The 20,783-nt window shown below is 55.1% G+C and overlaps 3 protein-coding genes and 1 pseudogene across 11 annotated transcripts in view; 1 reads left to right on the top strand and 3 right to left on the bottom strand.

The window, feature by feature from the left end:
- TTC21A (tetratricopeptide repeat domain 21A) overlaps positions 1 to 5,205 on the bottom strand; it is a 32,451-nt gene extending 27,246 nt beyond the window's left edge. For all 4 annotated transcript variants that reach the window (XR_008663940.1, XM_055321525.1, XM_055321524.1 and 1 more), the window contains exons 1-5: positions 5,121 to 5,205; positions 3,728 to 3,857; positions 2,805 to 2,915; positions 2,055 to 2,221; positions 587 to 709 (exon numbers count right to left, since the gene is read on the bottom strand). Coding sequence is in view for 3 of the 4 variants with exons in the window: in XM_055321525.1 (XP_055177500.1) it covers positions 587 to 709; positions 2,055 to 2,221; positions 2,805 to 2,915; positions 3,728 to 3,857; positions 5,121 to 5,144 (555 nt within the window). In the remaining variant the exon portion in view is untranslated. The remainder of the gene's footprint in view (positions 1 to 586; positions 710 to 2,054; positions 2,222 to 2,804; positions 2,916 to 3,727; positions 3,858 to 5,120) is intronic.
- Positions 5,206 to 5,348: 143 nt separating this feature from the next.
- GORASP1 (golgi reassembly stacking protein 1) lies at positions 5,349 to 15,723 on the top strand. Of its 5 annotated transcripts, XM_055321531.1 has the most exons (10): positions 5,363 to 5,500; positions 6,723 to 6,852; positions 9,002 to 9,082; positions 9,649 to 9,852; positions 11,066 to 11,152; positions 11,293 to 11,423; positions 11,673 to 11,865; positions 12,635 to 12,782; positions 13,265 to 13,414; positions 13,664 to 15,723. In XM_055321531.1, exons 4-10 carry the CDS (start codon positions 9,724 to 9,726, stop codon positions 13,915 to 13,917), a joined length of 1,092 nt encoding a protein of 363 aa, XP_055177506.1. In that variant the 5' UTR covers positions 5,363 to 5,500; positions 6,723 to 6,852; positions 9,002 to 9,082; positions 9,649 to 9,723; the 3' UTR covers positions 13,918 to 15,723. The 5 variants fall into 5 exon arrangements, with proteins under 5 accessions (XP_055177504.1, XP_055177506.1, XP_055177509.1 ...); XM_055321529.1 differs by lacking the exon at positions 6,723 to 6,852 and having other exon boundaries at positions 5,349 to 5,500; XM_055321534.1 differs by lacking the exon at positions 5,363 to 5,500 and having other exon boundaries at positions 5,654 to 6,852; positions 9,002 to 9,078.
- A 1,324-nt stretch (positions 15,724 to 17,047) lies between these two features.
- WDR48 (WD repeat domain 48) overlaps positions 17,048 to 20,783 on the bottom strand; it is a 48,525-nt gene continuing 44,789 nt past the window's right edge. For both annotated transcript variants that reach the window (XM_055321528.1, XM_055321527.1), the window contains 3 exons: positions 20,375 to 20,451; positions 18,356 to 18,548; positions 17,048 to 17,723 (listed from right to left, as the gene is read on the bottom strand). In XM_055321528.1, the coding sequence (XP_055177503.1) occupies positions 17,628 to 17,723; positions 18,356 to 18,548; positions 20,375 to 20,451 (366 nt within the window). In that variant the 3' untranslated portion in view covers positions 17,048 to 17,627. The remainder of the gene's footprint in view (positions 17,724 to 18,355; positions 18,549 to 20,374; positions 20,452 to 20,783) is intronic.
- Positions 20,095 to 20,193, bottom strand: LOC129507428 (U6 spliceosomal RNA; annotated as a pseudogene).

The raw sequence follows: 20,783 nt of genomic DNA, 5'->3' as shown, positions 1-20,783 counted from the left end.
TCGCACACATTGGAAAAAGCCTGAAAGACCCTAAAATGTCCACATGAGTTGTTTGGAGTGGGAGGGTGAAGGGTGTCATTTTAATTCCTCTTTTGACTTTTTCAGCCTTTTTTTTTCTTAATGAGTACATATTCATTTTCTAAGAAGATATATAAGAGGAGAGAATGAGAGGGTCAGCTTTTCTTTCATAGATGGATTCAGTGGAGGCACATGAGAAAAAAGGGACTTCATTTAAATTGAGATAAAAAAACACAAATCACATATCTCCCTTCTCTTACGGCCCACTGAACCGAGCAGGTGAGAAGAGAAAGCATGATAGAGAAAAAAGGACATCCCCTGAGATGACCCCATGCAGAACAAGACAGGCACTCAGACAGGGCAAGCCAGACTGTGAGAACCGAGTGGGCCCTGAGCTGTTGTGTGACTCTGATCCTCTGTGTGTGTATGTGTGTGGGGGGCCTGCTCCTCATCAGCCATATGAGGCCCTGGAGACAGAGGGTCTAGCCCAAAGTCACCTGGTGGGTCTTTGGCTCCAGTGGTCCAGGTGGGGATCCTCCTCCCCTCCCCTCTCCCTGCCACTGCCCACCTTTCCCATCAGCCCCAGCACATCTTTCGCATCCTGAATTCCTTGTTCCAGGAACTTGGTGGATTTCTTCATGATATGGGGCTTGTCTGAGGTGAGGTCCACCCAGCCTCGGAGCACAAGGCCCTGGGATCAGAACAAGATGGAAGATAAAGTCATTGGTCTCACAGAACCTTGACCCAACCTGCTCTCCCACCTCATGTCCCATCCCTGTCACGCTGCACCCCGAGACCCTGCCAGGCACAACTATTTGCAAACCCCAGGGCAGCCCTGCTCCCTCTCACCACCAGGAATTCACTCTGATTGCTCCTGTCCTGGCACAGCCCTCCCAACCAAAACCTTTCACCTGATTAACTACCACTAGTCTCTAAAATTCAACCTAGGAGGACCCTCCTGTCGAAGACCTTCCATGATATTCCAGACCCCTCCCTGGGACCCCTGGGGCTCTGCTACCTCTACTGACCACTCTCACCTGTCTTGTCATTGCCTATTTACTCTACACTGGGGTCAGGAGGCCACCATAGGCCACTGTGCATGGCCACTCCTGCTCCCTCCACACCTTAGCCCAGTAAGGGGAGGTGGGAATGCCTTCTAGGGGGTTAACAGGAGCCCTTCTGAGCTCTAGGGCCTCTCCGACTCTGCTCCAGCCTTCATCTAGCCTCTGCTGGCAGACAGGTGGCCAGACCTGCAAGGTGAGGTCAGAGGGGCACTTGGATAACATTGCCCTGAAGCATCCCTCATGCCCTAAACTGGTGTTTCTCAACTCTTTCCCATCGCTCCCATCCTAAGGAGCCTTTTCAGACCTTTTCCCTAATCCTTTCCTCTCCCTCCAAAACTTTTTAATATCACACATATAATATTTGTTTATGCAGTGTGTAACTCTGTGTTTTATACATCAACAGTAAGATTTCTTTTCACTCCCTCCTTGGGGTACCAATTTTCACCCCCTTGGGGAGGGAGATCACCCCTGCTGAAGTGGTGACTACACTGAACCTAGATTGAGGCTTCAAACTCTACCCTGAGTCCCGTCCTACCACATGTGAGATCTACTGTATGCGCCACCATGGATATCCAGCAGACCATTGCTAAGAGGGAGGGTAGGTCCAGTGCAGCCAATTCCTCTTGTTTTCCCAAAGAGCCAGGAAATCTGGGCTTTTAGGTAAAGATCTTTTGCTTTCCAAATGTCGGCAACTAATTCAAGATTAAAAAAAAAATATAGTACAGGCCACAGAACAGCTGTCTGCAGATTGGACTCTGGACACATGCCAGTGTGCACTTGGCTAAACCCTGACACAACGTGGGTGGGGGCTCCTGGGAGCCCTGGGATGGTGTCAGTGCCCAGGTGCGGACCTCTCCCAGTCCCAGGGTGCTCCGCAGGAGCTCCCAGTTAACTGGTTCAAAAGGACCAGTGGGGATGTGTTTGGACACTGCTTTCTGCACCTGTTGTCCTCCTCATGCCCACAGCAGGTACCTCTCTGGAGTTGCTGGAGAGCTTCAAGTTGCGGTCGATGTACTCTCTGGCCTTGTCATAGTGGCCTATGAGCCAGAGGAAGAGGCCAGCATAGTACAGGGCCGTTGCGCTGGCGGTCTTGCGGATTTCCTTCAGGCTGCTCTCAAGCTCCTGAATGGCTTCTTGGTCTGGGAATCCGAGAGGGGGAAGAGGGCGAGTCAGAGTGAGGAGGGCCGCCTGGGCCTGCAGGATGCATTGAGGGCCCATCCTTCAACACGTGGCAGACTACTGTCAGCCTGGGGGCCTGGAAACCACAGGAGCCGCTGCTGCCTAGACTTGGGTTTGCTGTCTGAGGGTTATCTTTTCTCCCCGGTACCCAGCAGTTTGCCAAATCCCCCACCTCAGGCCCACAATCCATCCCGAGAAGAGAGATAGTTGTTTAGAGTGTGGAATTATTTATATCAGCTTGATTTGTTTCCACAAGGTCTTGGCGAAGGAAGCAGGATGTCTCCCCAACTCCTAGGATTTGGAAGGAGAGGACCTCTCCCATTGTCATGCTCTTTACCAGTGGCTCCCACGCAGCTGGATCTGGGCACAGGCCTTCCTTGAGGACCCCAAGGGGAGGGAATAGAAGCCACTCCTCCCTGGCTACCAGCCTGTGCGGTCACCAGTGCACCCACCTCCCGTGGCAGCCCTTGAGGGTGCTGCATCTCTGCAGTGGGGTTGTGTTCCCCCAGGGCAGTAGGCCTTGTTGGGCATGGCTGTACTCACCGATGGTTTCACAGCGCTTGTGAGCATAAATGAGGGCCATGATGGAGCACAAGGACACATCTGGATGATTCCGGATGCTCTCCAGGTTACTGATGGCATCCTGTATGTGCTCTGCAAAGAAGAGCGCACCTGGTTATGCTCTTGGGCTCCAGGCCCAGAGGGCAGGAGGTCTATGGCCACCACAGGGGAGCCCTTGTCAGAGCTGACCCAAGGCTTGGCACTACCTGAGTTCACCCAGAATCATTGGGTTAACTGGTCCAAAACATTTCTAATGACCCAAGTTCCCTGAAGGGGCTGCTGACACCATTGCCCATGCTGCCAGGTGCTGGAGGGCTTGGAGCTCAGATATACCTTTGAGTACTTGCAGGATGTGAGGCCAGGATTTGGGGCTGGGGGTCAGTTCTGAGAAAGGCCATCAGGGTATTCCCAGCTAGCTGCTCAAGAGCCACAGATTATACTTATCCCTCCATGTCCACTGTGGTTGGCCATGGGCAGCTCAGCCAGCCCTCAGCCCAGCACTACCTTCTGAATGTCAGCGAGTCAGCACCTGCATGAGGCTCACCCCTCCCCCTGCTCCTGTACCATACCTGTCTTGACCCATACCTACCACTTCCTCCTTTTCCTGCACTACCAGCTCTCAGTTTCCAAGCCTGGGATTCGTCCAATAATCATTCAGTCATGTCTCCCCACCCACTCACTTTCCAGACAGGGAAACTGAGGTGCAGAGCAAGGGTGGTGAGCTCTCTGATGTCTCAAAAGTCAGCTAGATAATGTATTACACAGCCATCTGGGGGATTAACCTGGGTGTAAGACTCTTTCCATGGCAACACGGCTGGGGTATAAGCAGGCATCCAGGTAAAGCCAGAGTTGCAGGGGCTAGGCAAGTGCCGGAGGCCATGAGGCCGACCCTGGCAAGTCCTTACCTTCCCTGAGGATCCCATAGGTTTTAAAGAACTGCAGGACAGGGTCATTGCTGAATTTTTCCAGGCCCAAGGCCGCGGCCCGCTGCACATGGCGGAAGTACTGTTCCTGGCTGTAGTAAATGATCTCAGCCTGTGGAGAGGAAGACATAGTTGCAACAGCCCCAGTCCCTTCTTTCTGTTCTGAACCACTTTCTCCCTGACTCCCTGCTCTTCCTCCATTCTGCAGAAGGAAGGAGGGAGAGAGAACATTCAGGCTTCATTTTGCTCTTCATCAGCCCCAAGAGTAGCTCCATGCAGTTCCCTGAGAAGGAACTTGGAGGGTTCAAAAGTGATGGAGAATTCAACTGAGGCTTTGTCTTAGGAAGGGAATGAGGGAAAAGAGAGAGCACCAATAATAACAAGTACACCACTAGTTAGAGTTGTAAGTTACTGTGTGTTAAACACTTGTTGGGAACTGTATCAAGGGCTTTACACCCATTATCTTATGTATTATTCTCTCCATATCCTTCACAGTTAAAGAAGCTGAAACCCAGGGAGACTATGGCTTGGCAAAGGTCATGCAGTATTAGGGGCTGAGATTTCAAAGCGAGGTCTCACTTCCCCTAAGGTTTGTGGGTGCTGGGCTTGGGGAGAGATGTGGTTGGCTTGTCAGTCTTGTGGGCCATATGAAAGAGCCCAGACATCATCCTCAGCGTAACAGGAATGGTTTTAAGTTGGAACGGTTTTAAGTCAGAGGAGGGATGTGTTCAGGTGTGTGTGTGTGTGTGTGTGTGTGTGTGGTGGTGGTGGTGGTGGTGGTTCTGCTGCTGGTGCTGGTAAGGGGACTGCTGGTGAACAGAGAGCTGAAGCAGAGAACTGTTTGGGGTGCGTGTATGGGGGGTACTGTTTCAGGTGCCCGCAGAGAGATGGCGTTGATCCTGGGCTAGGAGATGCAACGCAGTGGGTGCTGTCAGGGGACTTGTAAGAGCTGACATTTCCCGCTGATAGACAGGACCCGAGATGGGAACGGGGAAGAGTGAAGGCTGTAGGATCAAACAGCGGTGTGGTCTATCGAGGCGGGGGACTCAGAAGAGGCAGAGGCAGGGGAAGGGGAGAGGACGGCGAAATGACAGAGATGGGTTTTGGATACGGTGGTGGTTTAGGGGAGCTCGAGGACAGGACTAGGTGCGGACGCAGAGCTGGAGCTCAGGGTGCACGAAGAGCACGAGAGGAGAAAGATTCGCTCGCCGGGAACCGAGAGGCCGGAGGGGGCCAGGCCCTTCATTAGCGGCCGGCCCGGGACAGCGGGAGCGGTCGAAGAGGTCCCAGGGGAGCCGCGGGGCGCGGGGTCGGTCTCGGGGCTGGGGGCAGGGAGGCCCGGAGGGAGCCGCCAGGCCACGCTCGGGCCACGCACCATAAGGGAGTCATCGTTGCTCATCTCCGGGCGCCCGCGGCTCCGAGGCGGGGTCGGCTGCGGCGGCGCGGAACTGGGTTCCCGAGTCGGGGTCCCGGGCACGCCTCTCCCGGCCGGAAGTTGGAGGCGCGCGTCCTTGGACACGGAGGTCCGGGCCGGTTGCTAGGGGCGTCAGAGTCGGCGGCGCGGGAGGCGGGCGCCCACGTGACGAGGCGCTGGCAGTCGAGCGCCGAGAGGGCGAGTGCGCGCTGGTGGCGCGGGTCGGGCCGCGGCGAGGGAGGGAGGGCCCAGCCGTACGGGCCCCGGGCGCCGCCGCCATGGGCCTGGGCGCCAGCGCCGAGCAGTCCCCGGGCGGCGCCGAGGGCTTCCACCTGCACGGGGTGAGTCAGCCCCGCGGCGCCGGCGACCTTGGCGGGGCGCCCGCGCGGCCCCGAGGGCTCGCCGGATCGCCGGCTCCGGGGCGGCGGCGGGGTCTCGGCCTCGGTCCGCGCGCCGCGGCTCCCTGCCGCCCCCGCCCCCGCCCCCGCCGCCGCCCCCGCCCCGAGTGCCGGCCACGCGGGAAGCCCGAGCGCTCCTGGTCCGGTCGGGCCGCGCCGGGCTGGCTCTGGCGGGGAGGAGCGCACCGCGGCCCGCCCGGGCTCCCTGCTGCACTTAGGTCGTCTGTGGCTCGCCTCCTGCGGGGTCCGGGGGACAGCCTGCGGGGCCGAGACCCCAGCTCCCGCCCTCGGGTCCGGGGGGCGCGCCCCCGCCGCGGTGGGGCCCGAGGAGCCGTGCGCACCGGCCGGGGCGGGGGGCACGGGAGCGACCGGCTGAAATCCGCGGGGAGCCGCGGCCGAGGGGAGCCGCGGAGGCCTGGGCGCTGCGGAGGCGGAGCGGGGGTCCCGCGCTGCTGCTGCTGCTGCTGAGGGCTGTCGGAGCTCGGTTCCCCGCCGCGGGCCGGGAGCGCGGAAGGGAAGGACCAGGCCGGCCTCGGGGCCGAGTCGACGCGACCGAGGGCGGGGCTCTCTCGGGTCGGCGTCCGGGAGCCCCGGCAGAAGGGGCGGGCGCAGGGCGCAGGGCGCAGGGCGCAGTCGGGAGGGTCTCCCGCAGGATAACGGACAGCGGAGGACTCGAGGGCTTGGCAGGGGTCGCAGGGTCGCAGGGTCGCAGGCCCCTCGTCCGCGGCGGCAGGGACTGGCGGGCGCCGCCCTGGCAGGCGCAGGCGCAGGCGCTTTGGGCGCGGGAGACGCGCGGTGCACGGGACACAGCGTCCCGCGTGTCGAGGCGCTCGCGGTGCTCGGGCCAGGAGAGGCGGACACGGAAGACGTGGCGCGGGGATCGGTGCCGGGGAGGGGGGTGCGCACTGACGGGCGGCCTCTGGGGTGGACCAGGACCCCTCAGGGAAAGGAGGGGGCAGCGCAAGCTCCTTGCGGCGGAGCCTTCCCAGCGGAGGCGGGTGGCGCCGGTGGTTGGGGAAGAGCCGCAGAGGAGGCCGCTGTGCAGTCACGGGGCGGCCCGCAAGGGGGACAGGCCAGACTGTGTGGGGCCCTCGGGACATTTTCGTGGAAGCTGACATTACCTACTAAAAATTTTTTAAGGCTTTTATTTATTTATTCATGAGAGACACCAAGAGGGGCAGAGACATAGAGGGAGAAGCAGGTTCTCTGTGGGGAACCCGGTGTGGGACTCGATCCCAGGACCCCGGGATCACAACCTGAGCCGAAGGCAGATGCTCAACTGCTGAGCCAACCAGGTACCCATTTTTTTTTTTTTTGAGATTTTATCTATTTATTCATGAGAGACACAGAGACACAGGCAGAGGGAGACGCAGGCTCCATGCACCGGGAGCCCGACGTGGGATTCGATCCCGGGTCTCCAGGATCACGCCCTGGGCCAAAGGCAGGCGCTCAACCGCTGAGCCACCCAGGGATCCCCCCCCCCACATTTTTTTTTAAACACTGAAGAACACGGTGCGCTGCCGTCGATAAATACTGGCGCTCTCACTATGCACCAGGCACGTGCTGAGGTCCCTGCCCTCCCTGAGATTAGAGGCGTGGAGGTTCCCCAGGAGATGGTCGTTACAGGGCAGCCAGACAGAGCAGGCTCTGGGTTGGACTTCCCGAGGTCAGATTTCTGACTAATGGGGTACTTCTGCTCCTAAGTATTAGTACAAGGGTTAAATGCAGGGTAGGGCAGGTGGCGCAGTCCCCTGGCACCGAGCCAATCCTCAGCAAGTGTCAGCTGTTGTCACTTTAATCACATTAGCTTCCCTGATGGGGGAGCACAGCGGAAAGTGTTATGAAAGCAGCAGGCATTGTGGGGCTGTGGGGGTGGGGGTGATGGGAGCCCCCAAGAGAGAGCTGGACAGTGGGCAGCACTTGTTGGGGAGGCAGTGGGGGGCGGTGGCAGCCACATAGGTTACTTCTATGCTAGAGCCATAGTGGGTGATGGCAAGGCCCAGGACAAGGGCAGTGGGGTACAGCCAGAGAGGACAGGTCATGGCAGAGGGTGGGGAGAGGGCTGGGGGATTGGAGGCCTGAGCCTCTGGGCCTCCATAATGATAGAGGGCAGCTGACCGCTGGCTGGGTGGCATCGGCCTCAGGAGCAGGGACCCTCCCAGAGGGAGGCCTAGTGGCATGGAAGTGGTCCTGAGTAGGCTGTCCCTGAGTAACTGTCCTATGGCTTTCAAGAAAACACCTTGTTCCAGCTGTCCCATGAAGGGACGTGGCAGGGCTCAGAGCTCCCCTGTCACAGGCCAGTTGGGCTGAAGTCAGTTTCTGGGCTCACTGTCATTGGAAGCCACGGCAGTTTCCGGGGGTGGCAAGCAGGGGCTCAGTTGGCGGTGACATGGCCAGAAGGGAGTCCTAATTCCAGGGGCGAGTCTGCCTTGGTCCCAGGGCTCTGAGCAGAGGAGCTCTCCTTCGGCTTGGGGACTCCCAAGACTACAGGCAGGTGGGTGGTGGGCGGCAGAAGCCGCAGGGCCTTCCTATTGTGGAAGCATCCAGAACCTGAGGCCACGTGAGCCCTGTGTCCTCTGGGCTGAGGCCTGACCTGCAGGATATCCAGTGCTCACAGCCAAAGGCCTGAGGCTGTGGGGCCCACCGCAGGGTCTGGCTGGGGATAAAGACTGCATTGTTTGAGTGAGGCTCTGTAAATGGGGCCTTTGAGATGGATTTCCACCCCAGCTGGGAGGCCTGGTTGCTCTGTTTTTGGAGGTGGCAGGGAGTTCCTGGATTTGGGCAGGAGGCACTCTCGGGCTGGGAGTGGACACCAGGCTGTGAGGCAGGGATTCGGCCCTGCTCCCTGTGAGGCTCCCTCTCACAGGCTCCCTGCTCAGGCTCATCCCCGCCGGGAGGGCTGCTGCCCTTAGCCACACTCCTCAGCTCCCACGCCTGCCCGGCTGAGCTTGGATCTGTTACCACAGGCCTGGGGCCCCTTGGGATCTGGCCACAGATGCCTACCCTCTCTGTCTTTCTGAGCGCAGCCCTGGTTCCTTCTGTTCTGGGGCCCTCCCTTCCTGCCCACATCTAACCCTTTCTGGTAAACCTTCTGGCTTCCCCACGCCCCGAGCTTCCCCACAGGCCTACGCTCCCCTGTGCCTGTGTGGCCCTCTAGAAGCCCCCGGGCTGCCCTGGGCTCTCCTCCTCTGAGGCAGCTCAGGAAGCAAGATCAGACAAGAGCCGTTTCCTGCAGAGGAATGTCTGTGCCCAGGAAGGTAGCAAGAGAGGATGGAAGTACCTTGACAGTGGCCACGTGTGACCTGCCTAGGGCAGTCAGTGTAGTGCCCGCGTCCTTGCTGGGACACGGGAAGTGGTGATGGCTGGTCTCTGGAATCGGGGGCTGGGGGTCTCTCGGGGTGTCATGAGGTTGGTGCAGTGACTGTGGCCTCCTCTGTGAGACAGGTGCAGGAGAACTCGCCAGCCCAGCAAGCGGGCCTGGAGCCCTACTTTGATTTCATCGTCACCATCGGGCACTCGAGGCTGGTGAGGCTCCGCCATGCTATGTCTGCCTTGCTTGTGTGTGTGTCTGTCTGTCTGTGTCTCCTGTCCCACAGCAGGCCCCACCCTGCTCCTCCCTCCCTCTCCTTCTGGAGGGAGGCCTAGCCCATCTCTCTTAGGCCTGTGCTCAGCCTGATTGGGGCCCTGCCCTGCTCCTGACCTTTCTGAGGTATCTGGGCAGTGAGGGGACTCTTGGAGCCAGCCACCAGGTTTAAGGGGCCTGCCTCTCAGGGCATGAGAGGTATCAAGGTGGCCAAGGGGCATTTCAGTGAGGGGCAGCCCCACAGTGCTCTGGACCAAGCTCTGGACCACAGTGCTCTTTGTCATATTTCTAGGGGGCTGAGGGAGGGGGGGGTTAGTGGGGCTTAGGGATGGTAGGGGTTGCAGTGGTCACAGGCCCAGACCCCTACCCTGGCCCATGCCCACACCAGACCCTGCTAGGACAGCCGGCACTGAGGCCCTGCCTCGTCTCTCAGACCCAGACTTGTCTGAGTGGCCCCAACCCGGGGTGTGGGTGGGGAGCCTTGGAGTCAGCCCCGCTGCCCCCACAGAACAAGGAGAATGACACACTGAAGGCTCTGCTGAAGGCCAATGTGGAGAAGCCTGTGAAGCTGGAGGTGTTCAATATGAAGACCATGAAGCTGCGCGAGGTGGAGGTGGTACCCAGCAACATGTGGGGTGGCCAGGGCCTGCTGGGAGCCAGCGTGCGCTTCTGCAGCTTCCGCAGGGCAAGCGAGCACGTGTGGCATGTGCTGGTGAGTGGGCGCCGGGGAGGTGGTGCCTGAGCAGGGAGGCAGGAGGCAGGGGGTAAGAGTAGGATGTGGGAGCAACTGGGAGGTCCCTGAGGGCCGCCCATTATCACCTGAACCGTGTACCCTGCTTGTTAGCCAGGTGACTTTGGGCACCTTCTCACCCTCTAAACCTTGGTTTCTTGTTTTGGGAGGTAGGATAGCATCTGCTGGAGGGGTGCTTGTACTGCCAGAAGGCTGCTGCTGCTAGTCTTTAGAAATTGTGTCTTTTCTGGAATACTCTATAGTAGACCAGTATTGAGTCTTTTCTGGTGGGTCCCCTGAGAGCCCTTCTGGGCCTTGGGCTAGTGCCTGGGGGCTGGGTCTTCATGAATCTCAAGTGACTGAGTTGCACAAATGTTGCCATTAGTGTCTGTTCACACACACACCACACACACACCACACACACACACCACACACGAGATGTACATTAATTGATGGTGCCCACAATCTTGAATGCTTGGTCCCAAGGCTTGGTGGAAGGAGGGTGCTCTGAGCCGGGAATGACTGACCTGATTTCTAGCCTCTGTTGCTCACTGACTTCTCATAGGAGACTTCTCAACCTCTCAGCCTACCTCAGTTTGTCCATGAGTGCAGTGGGGGTGATGATTCAAATCCCTTGACATTTCTCAGGGAGATTGGGAGTGGTAGTTTCCCAAAGGAGGAAGCGTTCCTTGTACCCAGTTCTGCTCGCTACCCCCACGTCCAGCCCCTACGCAGGGGTCTTCAGCCACATACCTGCAGCAGTAACGGCACTGCAGTTGGGCGCTTACTGTGGGCCACCGTGTGATTTTCATTCTTCACCTATATTCTATTTGTAATCTCGGCAATCCTACGAGGAAGTACTGCATCTCCTCCTTCTAATCGTGAAACAGACACTACGGGGTTAAGTATTTGTCCCTAGTCGCCAGGTAGAGGTTGGTGGAGTCCAGGACTCCAGCTAGACTAGACGTCTAACCGGTCAGATTCCAGAGCTCAGGGCTGGGAGCAGTGCCGTGGTGCTGCCCTCTGCTGGGCAGGCCCTGCACCTGGGGGAGGTCTGGAGGTGAGGGAGCAGAGTAGGAGGTCCTGACCTGGAGACAGATGACAAGTGCTGCCCTACTCAATACCTGGAGAGGCAGCCTCCTCCATCCTCCCCACCTGGAGGAGCAAGATAGGTAGTTGGTGATTCTTTCTCCAGGACGTGGAACCCTCTTCACCTGCCTCACTGGCTGGCCTGCGCCCCTACACAGACTATGTGGTTGGCTCAGATCAGATCCTCCAGGAGGTGAGCAACCTTTGATTTGCCCTCCCCAGGCCCCCTGGGTAGGGTGTGGAGATGGTTGCTGTCCTTGAGGAGGGCCTCGTTGTGTTGAGGCATCCAATTCCAGTGCTGGGAGCGGGACTCAGGCGCTGGCTTTGTTGTAGTCCGAGGACTTCTTTACACTCATCGAGTCCCACGAGGGGAAGCCCTTGAAGCTGATGGTTTACAACTCCGAGTCCGACTCCTGCCGGGAGGTGACTGTAACTCCCAACGCAGCCTGGGGTGGAGAGGGCAGGTACTTCCTCAGTCGGAGGGCTGCAGGGTGGGGGCCCGGGACTCTGGCTGGACCTGGCCACTGGACATGGACCCCCAGAGTCCCACGGTGGGGGTGGAGGTTGGGCTCTGGGTCCAGGGATCCTGAGGTTGACCACTGGTCTAGGAGGCACCCTTTCCTGCCCCTCACTTCCAGTAGTGGGTGGGGTTGGCAGGCCTCGGAAGGGCTGTGGGACAACCCCCTGGATTGAATGTTTCTGGACTTTGGCAGTCTGGGGTGTGGTATCGGCTACGGGTATCTGCACCGGATCCCAACCCAGCCTTCCAGCCACCACAAGAAGCCACCTGGTACCCCGCCACCTGATGTCCTGCCACCTGATATCCCACCAGCCAGACCCACACCCCAGGACTCTCCTGCCCCTCCTGGCCCAGAAAGAGGCTCCGGGCAGGGTGACTACATGGAGGTATGTGGGCAGCATCTGCCAGTGGGAAGAAGAGGGGGAACTGCATATGGGCAAAGGGGCCTGCCACCTGGGGAGAGGACTGAGGTTGCTGTCACCAGGGGCCCATTTGCAGAGCCCTTGGGAGGCCTTTCTTGTTTCTGGGACCCAATGGAAGTAGGTGGTTGCCCACCCCCCGCCCCAGGACAGTGAAGCCCACTTTAGTTCCCCTGCCACTTGGGTCTGGAGGTGAGGGTGATGACAAGGCACTAGTTGTCATTTTCCTTTCATGAGTAGGAAACTGAGGTGCGGGTGGGCAGAGGCTTATACCGTGCCTCGGTGAGTCTGTGGTAACATTGGGCCAGAGGCTGGGCATCTAAGAGCCCCCGCTGGGCTGGTGGGCCAGCTCTGTAGGGGAATGCCAGACCTGCCTTCCTGCCTGTTGAAAAAGTCACCTGAGTGCCATGACACACTGGCCTGGTGCCTGGGGTCTGGACTAGGAGGCATGCGACGACTGCTCCCCAGGCATGCTGGAGTTCGGGAAAGGCCATCTCTTCTGGGTCATTGGAGGGGCCCAGCCAAGGGGGCCCCTGGGGCTCCTCAGCAGAGCAGGAAGTGTTCTCCCTCCTTGTCAGTACTGCTGGAGGGGCCCGTGATTCCCTGCAGGGGAAGGGGCAGACCACCAAGGCTGTGTGCTCCTTCGGGCAGCGCGGTACTTCCATGGCAAGCGTGGGCCAGGGGTTAGGTCGGACTCTGTCCCGACTGCCCCTGCACTGTTCCCTCCTTCTCCTAGGCCCTGCTGCAGGCGCCCGGCTCCTCCATGGAGGTACAGCTTTCTGAGCCTGGGAGTCCCAGCCTCGGCGCTCCAGACCTTGGGGGACTTCCATGTCCCATGGAGACTCTTCAGCCTCCACCTCCAGTGCAGCGCGTCATGGACCCAGGTAGTGAGAGTGGGCTCTGGAGAGGAGGCTGAGGAGCCTGCCACGCCGGTGCTGAAGTGGGCCCCGGGTTTAGGGGGAGGCTTCAGTGGCAGTCCCAACACCTTCCTCAGCCCTGCTGACCCCTCCTAGCTTGTATGGCCCAGATGGCTACAGAGGAGCCAGTCCACTGTGCAGATCTGGGGACTGGAGTCCACAGAAGAGAAGTGGCCTGCCTGAGGTGATGCAGCATAGTGGGAACAGAGCAGGGTATGGGCCCTCTGCCACTGTGCTATTCCCATGAGGCCCAACCCCAGATACCTTTCTTTCCTCAGCTGCAGGCAGTGGGGACCTCTTTGGGGTTGGCGGAGGCACCCCCACAGGCTGAGATTATAGTTTGAGGCCGGGCCAGGTGTCCCCCCAGGAACGGGGCTCAGTGAGCCCAGGGTACCGGCCTTCCAGCAGTGAGGGTTTTGTGCTGGTGAAGACGTGCACCCTTCCCCTAGGCTTCCTGGACGTGTCGGGTATCTCCCTCTTGGACAGCAGCAATGCCAGTGTCTGGCCCAGTCTGCCCTCTTCCACAGAGCTGACCTCCACAGCTCTCTCAGCCTCCGGGCCTGAGGACGTCTCCAGCAGTGGTTCTCATGAGCGTGGTGGTGAGTGGCCCTTACCTGTAGAAGCTTTCCATGAAGACCCTGGATTATTGGCAAGGCTGCCCTGAATTTCTCAGCCGGGTGGGAGGCTGGCGTTTCGGTGAAATACAGCCACGTCAAAGTATCCAGACACTAGAGCGCCTGTTCCCCATCAGGACCTGGGGTGGCAGTGGGGGGGTTAGTGGTGGCTGCCTCAGGCCAGGGTGGTCTGGGGTTCTGCAGGCCTCCTCAGCAACCCCCTGTATGTTTCAGGTGAGGCCACATGGTCTGGATCAGAGTTTGAGGTCTCCTTCCCGGACAGCCCAGGCATCCAGGCCCAGCCAGACCACCTGCCTCAGCTAACCCTTCCTGACAGCCTCACCTTTGCAGCCTCACCGGAAGATGGGCTGTCTGCTGAACTGCTCGAAGCACAGACTGAGGAGGAGCCGGCAAGCACAGAGAGTCCAGATTTCGGGGCAGAGGCTAAGGGGGCAGCCAGCCAGGCCCAGCTCTCCACCCCCGAATAACACCGTAGGCTGTGTTGAGGCCCCTGATGGCATCTCATGAGGCCTAGACGTGGGTTAGCAGCTTAGGCTACACTATGCAGCCCAGTCCCTCCCTGATCCCGGCCCAGCACGTACAGCTTCCTAGGCAGTGGCTCCCCAGATGTGCAGGGACTTCTGCAGGGGAGGGCTTGTGTGTCCACATAGACCCTCCTGGTGTCCAAGAATGACCTCCCAGCATTAATTCTGCCTGATGGTCCTGGCTTTGGGGAATCTTGGGGCAGTGGAGGGCTGGGAGCAGTGCCCAGATGAAGTTTTGCAGGAGCTGGGGTAGGAGAGGAAAGGATTCTGCTGCTTGGGTGGTGCAGAGAGCTTCAGGGGGTAGGAGGAGGCAGCGTGGGCCTGGAGGAAGGGCATCTTTTGGCCGCATAGCTTGAAGTCCAGTGCTCCTGCTGTGGTCACTCTGGCCGCCCTGGAGACAGCAGGGTCCACACAGGGTCAGGTGTGCACATGGAGCGGAGGAGCAGGGAATAGGTTGGAGGGTTTGCCTGACATTTTGTAGGGCTTGCCTTGAATCTCGTACAGCTCAGTTAGCCGTGTGTGTGCTGGAAGGCAACCCCCTGCCCTGGGGACCCCTGAAACCCCCGTGACTGTCCTGTCATGTGCTCTCATCTCTGTGCTACACTCCACAGTTGGCTCAGGCTGACCCGCACCATCCCAGCTGGAGAGAAGCAGTAAGCTTGTCCACCTCTCCGGAGAGACGGGCTGGAAATGTAGGCCCTTCAGCAAAGACTCACTTGTTCTTGGACTACAATGTTCTTCCCCAGGGCCTACACCCCACAGGACCCCATATCCCTAGTGGTGACTTCTGTTGGCTCCCAAACTTAAGACAACCATCTCTTCTAAACATAAAGGGCATCTGGTCAGTCCCAGTGGTGAATAAAAATGGCAAATTTAAGTTCACCATCCTGAGTAGATTCTCAAAGATGGTCCTGACTGGATCTCTTTATACATAGCTCCCACCCAAAGGGGGAATGAGGGGCCTGAGACTAGAAGCCATTCTAGTCTTTCCCACAGTATGGGAGGAGGCTGTTCCCTCCACCACAGGTGCCCCGAGAGGCTGAGACCAGGCCAGGTCTTCGGCCCTACCTGGTTTATGAAGGAAGAGGAGGGCTCCATGCAGGAACGGCTCCGCCTCCCCTCACCTTCCCACATGCTGGTTGCCATGAAAGCTGCCTCTGGCCTGGTCTTCTAGTTGCTACCCAGTTAAAAGTTCCGCCTCTGCCGCTTGATCTGTAATGTGTGCACTTAACAGGGCATTCAGAGTTGTTAGGCCCATAGGACAAGGACTGTCTGCTCTGGGGGGCACAGACCAAGTATATGCAGGGAGGGCTCCCAATAAGCAAACACTAAAGATTTCTAGCACTGCCACTGCTTTTAAAGACCGCCCTTGTTGAGCCTACCAGAGCAGCTGATACACCTGCAGAACAGGGAGCCATTGTGTCTGAAACCAGGGCTGGAGCTTGTTTCTTGAATTGTCTGGGAGCCCAGTATCTGCCTGGAGGAATCCAGGAAGTAGAAGAGAACCTCCACAAGACTAGCCTGAGGCCAGCTTCGTGAACTGCAGCCTGGCAGCCTGGCCCAAGGTCCCCCTCGCCCTAGGATGCTGGCTCTTCCTTCCCTCCTTTTACACACTCCCTACCCTACACAGGGGGATACAATGGGTACTGACTCTAATTATTGCCAGGATAAACATGGAACCAGAAGTTTCTCTGTAACCTGCTATGAAGGAAAATGACAAGTGATTAATAAATGTGTACTACACTGAAATATTGTAACTAAAGCCTTTATTTTATACAACTGTGAAATACAGATTTTTACCCTTTTGGCATTGCAGACTCAAATTCTCTGGAAACTTACTGGTTTGACTGGAAGGAAAAAAAAAAAGTGAAAGCATGCTGAGGGTCAGATCTGTGACAGGAAGGGAGCATAGATGCCCCTCACGGCTCGGCAAACGGGACGAAATGGCCCAGCAAAACCCATTCTGTTAGCCCAAGGGCCCCTCCTGCAAACCCAGTGGAGGGCTGATAAGTGAGTTGGGGGTTTGTTTTACCATTAATTCATAACTATTGCTAAAAAATGTGCACCAAAAGCACACTGTTGTATTCAACAGATAGAAAGAATTGATAAAAAAGAAGTCGGCTACTCTCTGTGTAAGGGAGAAAGACTCATTGGAAACGTGGCGTGTCTTTGCTCACTTCTTCAAAGTGACCAGTCCACTTTCCAAAGGAGGCTGATCAGCAGTGAGGGAACCCTGTCTCTATGGTTGTGCGGGTAAGAATATCTCAGTAAGTCTGGACCCAGGCCCGTCAGCTGCCTCCAGCTGAACCTGTGAAGATGTAGAAAAGACAACACCTTCCTCCCACCCCCTTCCCCAGTCCCTGCTGTGTGGAGACCGACCACACACACTAAGCTGGAGAGGCAACTGGACTGGAATAAACTGCCCTCTGAAGGCACTTGTGCTTCTGGCTTCATACAGGAGGCTTGTCTTACATGGTTTTACGGGGCTGGACCACTGTTCCGTTCTGAATACAAATGACCTTGGGGAGAACCCAAAGTATTTTTTTTCTGCCAAAAGTTGAAGTGTTTATCCCCAATAAGTTATATTCTGTACAAGACTCAAATGATTCTATGAAAGCTTTAGATTGTTACAAAGAACAATGAAAAGAACTCTGGATACAGGTACCCCGGCAAAAACCTGCATATAAAACTCTGGAGAAAGAAGTATGTATATTTCTGGATGTGAATATCAAATTAACCCACTAGGATATGCTTGTTCTCGGACACTGTACATTTTAGGTAGCATTTAAATGAAGCTTGCATGTCCTCATGGTCTTGAGTTTTGATGGTGTCACACTGCTCACCCAGAGCAAAAGCCTGTGGTGTCACCTGGCTCGGCCCATACACAAATCGGGACACAGTGGAGCAGGGAAAACACTGCACCTGCCTGTGGTGGCCACACAGCTGGGAGCGCTGGGGGGTGCAGCCTCCCTGGGTGCTCCTGGGCATACTCCCATCTGGCAGTCCAAGTGCTAAGGTCTGGCTCCCAGAATTTCTACACGTTTTCCTAAAAGAATGCATCTGAGATGCAATATTAAAACAAGCCCAACAAGGATAATTTATTATGAAATGGGCTGGGTTTTGAATTGTACAACAGCATATTCCTATTAAAAATAACTGTCTTAAATGTGAGAACAACTTGTCTGTTTTTCATGACCGACTTGGAAAAAGCCTTCATAGGTGCTGCATGAATGGAATGTACTCTTTTGAAAAGCTCCAGAGCGTGTGGGTTTGAGGTCGAAACACAGTGACAGATGTGGCTCTACCTATGTGTCTCTAACAAGTGCTAACAAAGATAAGGTCCTTTGAAAGAAAAGGAAGAAACCCAGTCTGTGCTGGCCTGTTCTCTGTACATCTCACAAGACACGTCTGCCTTGGGGGGGGGGGGGTCTTCTGCTCGGACTCTCTGCCTCCCTGGGGACAGCTTAATCTACACATGGAGACTGGTTTCTATTTTACATCTCAGTCACTTCAACTGAAAGAGAATCTCGGTCCATACCAAATCAGCCATTAGAAGTCTTGCTCCCATTGGGGCTCGGTGGGCTTCCTAGGACTACTCTTGGGGCCACAGAGGAAGGTCAATAAACAAATACCCAGGAGCATTCGCCCACACTTCACGTGGATTTCTGTCGGTAATGGAGGGTGAGGTCGCCACCACTCTTCCATATGAAGTGCTTCACTGTTCGGAGGTCCATGTTTGGATCCAAAACCTGAACAGCAAAAGATAAAGAATAAAAATGTCAAAGCCTCTACTTTGTAATATCCAAGACCTTTACTGTGAACTCAGGGACACTGGTGATCCAACTTGTCCTCCCCTCGCCCACACCTGGTGCCTGCTCTTGCCAACACAGCTCCCATGCAGGAAGACATGAACCCGGGTGCTGAGAGACATGTGACTTGTGCAGCTAGGCCAGAAATCCCAACCTCAGCCATTCCTCTGAGGAAATGCCTTAAGTGCACCTTTATTTAAAACTGCTCCCCCACTGCTCCATCCACCTCCACTTCAACACAGCAGATACTGCTCCGCAATCAAGGTGATCATGTGTCTTTTTCTTATCAGGGTAAAAGAAAAGCCACCAGTACATCCACCATCTGTGTGTGTATTTAAATTTCCATGTCCTTTTCCCAAGAATCTCCCTGGGGTAAATAGAAACTTTAGGGTGGGCTGCGGAGTCCCTCCAGAAGGGGCCTCACCAATAGGTGGGAGAGACCCAGTATTCCTTAGAGCCCTCCCCAAAAGCAGAAGCACCCCTACAGGTAATAGATGTGGGAACCATAATCACACCACATGTAACTTTCTAAGCACTGGCACTATGGGGCTATGGTCCTCAAATGCATTTACCTGGTCCTGGCACAAAAGTTCAATTTTCTCTTCTGCCAACACAGCAATATCCTCTTCTTTTTCCTGTTCGCCTGGTTTTTCATTATTAGAAGAGCTGGTGGTTTGCGACTCGTTATCCAAGTTGATGATTTTTTCATAAACATGTTCCATTACTTTCCGGACTTGGAGCATGTCACTAGCAGAGAGTCTATCTCTAAAAAGCAAGGGCAGACTGTGCCATCAGGAAATCACTGGATATTGTCTCTTACATATTCTTTGGTGTTCATATTTGTGTGGTTTGTTTTTTTCTTTCTTTCTTTTTTTTTTTTTTAAGATTTCATTTATTTATTCATGAGAGACCCAGAGAGAGAGGCAGAGACATAGGCAGAGGGAGAAGCAGGCTCCCCAGGGTAGCCCAAAGCAGGACTTGATCCCAGGACCCCAGGATCACGCACTGAGCCACCCAGGTGCCCCCTGGTGTTCACATTTGATAAAGATTAAAGCACAGAAACATAAACCAAGAAATGTTTTTAGTCATTGCCTTAATCTAGTCTTAGAATTGCCAGCACATTTCCAGGATTTCCCTAAGACACAGATTATGTGTGAGATTAAATACATGTTCTTAAAATTTACATACACATCAAAAACAGCCTCCTGGGTTTTATTCCCTTAAAGACGTTCCTACAGCATGGGCAAACTAAATGTTCCTGGGAGGGAAGGCAGCCCTCAGTGTTTATCAGGTTCCAATGCCCTTGGTGCGCATTTTTCCTGCAGCTCTCAGCCCTACAACCAAGACCTCCTGCCTGAACTCTAGGCCACAAGCTCAATAGCTGGCTGGGTATCTCCAGATGGACATCCCACAGGCACCTCAAACTCTATTGACGTGTCCCAAACTAGATTCAGCAACTTCCTCACCCCCAAACCTACTTCTCCTGCATCACTGACGTCAGTTATAAATGGCCAACCCAGACAGCCCAGGTGGCTCAGTGGTTTAGCGCTGCCTTCAGCCCAGGGTGTGATCCTGGAGACCCAGTATCGAGTCCCACGTAAAGCTCCCTGCATGGAACCTGCTTCTCCCTCTGCTTGTGTCTCTGCCTCTCTCTGTCTGTCTCTCGTGAATAAATAAATAAAATCTTAAAAAAAAAAAAAAAGGCCAACCTAAGTAGCTCAGGTTCAAACTCTGAAAGCCATTTTAAACTTCAGTTATTAATCTAGTTGAAGTGCTATCTAGGACTTGCTTTAAAATAATCCAGGGTGTGTCTGTGTGTATGTAGGTGGGTGGGAGGGAGGCGAGGTAGAGGTAGAGATGAAGCACGGGTTAAGCCATGTGTCTATAACTCTGTGGAGCTGTTTGATAGGATGATGGGTGGGAGGGTTCATGCTCATCTCTTTTTGTATGTTTGGACATTTCCCTAACAGAGGGTGATTTGACTTGCTCGAATATATATCTAGGACCCCTCGAATTTCCTTTTCCACTTCTGGCAACCCTTGCAACCTCTGCTATAGCACCAGTCCTTGCACATTTTCAGGATCTTGTGCATGCTACCACTTCCACATCCCCAATCAAACCATTTCCTGGAATACCTCTCTCTGGAAATTCCATCCATCCCTACATGGCCAGCTCAAATTCCAAGTCTTTAAAGAAGCCTTTCTGGAAAGCTCTAGCCCACAATTCATTTCTTTCCTCTAATCTCACCATTCCCTAAGTATCCATAAAAGCAGTTCTTATACACAGATTGTGTCCTAAAGTATGCTGTAGCAAGAGACAGAAACTAATGTCATGTCATCCTTGCACAGGGGCCATGCTAATCTTCTCTGTATTGTTCCAATTTTAGTATATGTGCTGCCGAAGTGAGCAGGAGAAAGAAACAGTCTTACTTTTTTGAACATCTGTGGCCTACCACAGGAGGTCCCTGGTAAATGGTACTTTCAATATTACAAAACTAGCTTTCAATCTCTTTTACTAAAAGCAATCATAAAGAAAAAGAAAGCTCTAGTAATAATCAGATCAAGGCATCACATGACACGACAACTACTTACTTTTTTAGAGTTTTTGCTCCTGAAGATGCATGAGGTTGGAGGTAGAAAGGAATTTTGTTGAATTTGGGCATATTTTTCTGAAATATTAAAAGTAAAAAGAAAGGTATGATCATTGCTATTAGCTGATGAAGGAAAATGATGTCAATAGAAAAACATGATTTGCAAGTTAATAGTTATTTTACAATTAAAACTGACTTTCTAGGAGATTTATAGTAAGCTATCAAATTATCCAAGTCAGCTGTAACGAAATATATCAGAAAAGTATCATGTGTAGTTTTGTAATAAAAGATATGTGAGACAAATGATATGCCAGTGGCAATATGAAGCTGCAGGATGGCTCTTCTCAAATAACAGTTCAAGATATGAAAGGAAAACAAATTTTATTCTAACTCTTAAAGCTGTAGAAATA

Source organism: Nyctereutes procyonoides, unplaced genomic scaffold (assembly GCF_905146905.1).
Source record: "Nyctereutes procyonoides isolate TBG_1078 unplaced genomic scaffold, NYPRO_anot_genome, whole genome shotgun sequence".
NCBI lineage: Eukaryota > Metazoa > Chordata > Mammalia > Carnivora > Canidae > Nyctereutes > Nyctereutes procyonoides.
Note: the sequence above shows the minus strand (reverse complement) of the source record. Positions and strands in the feature narration are given on the sequence as shown.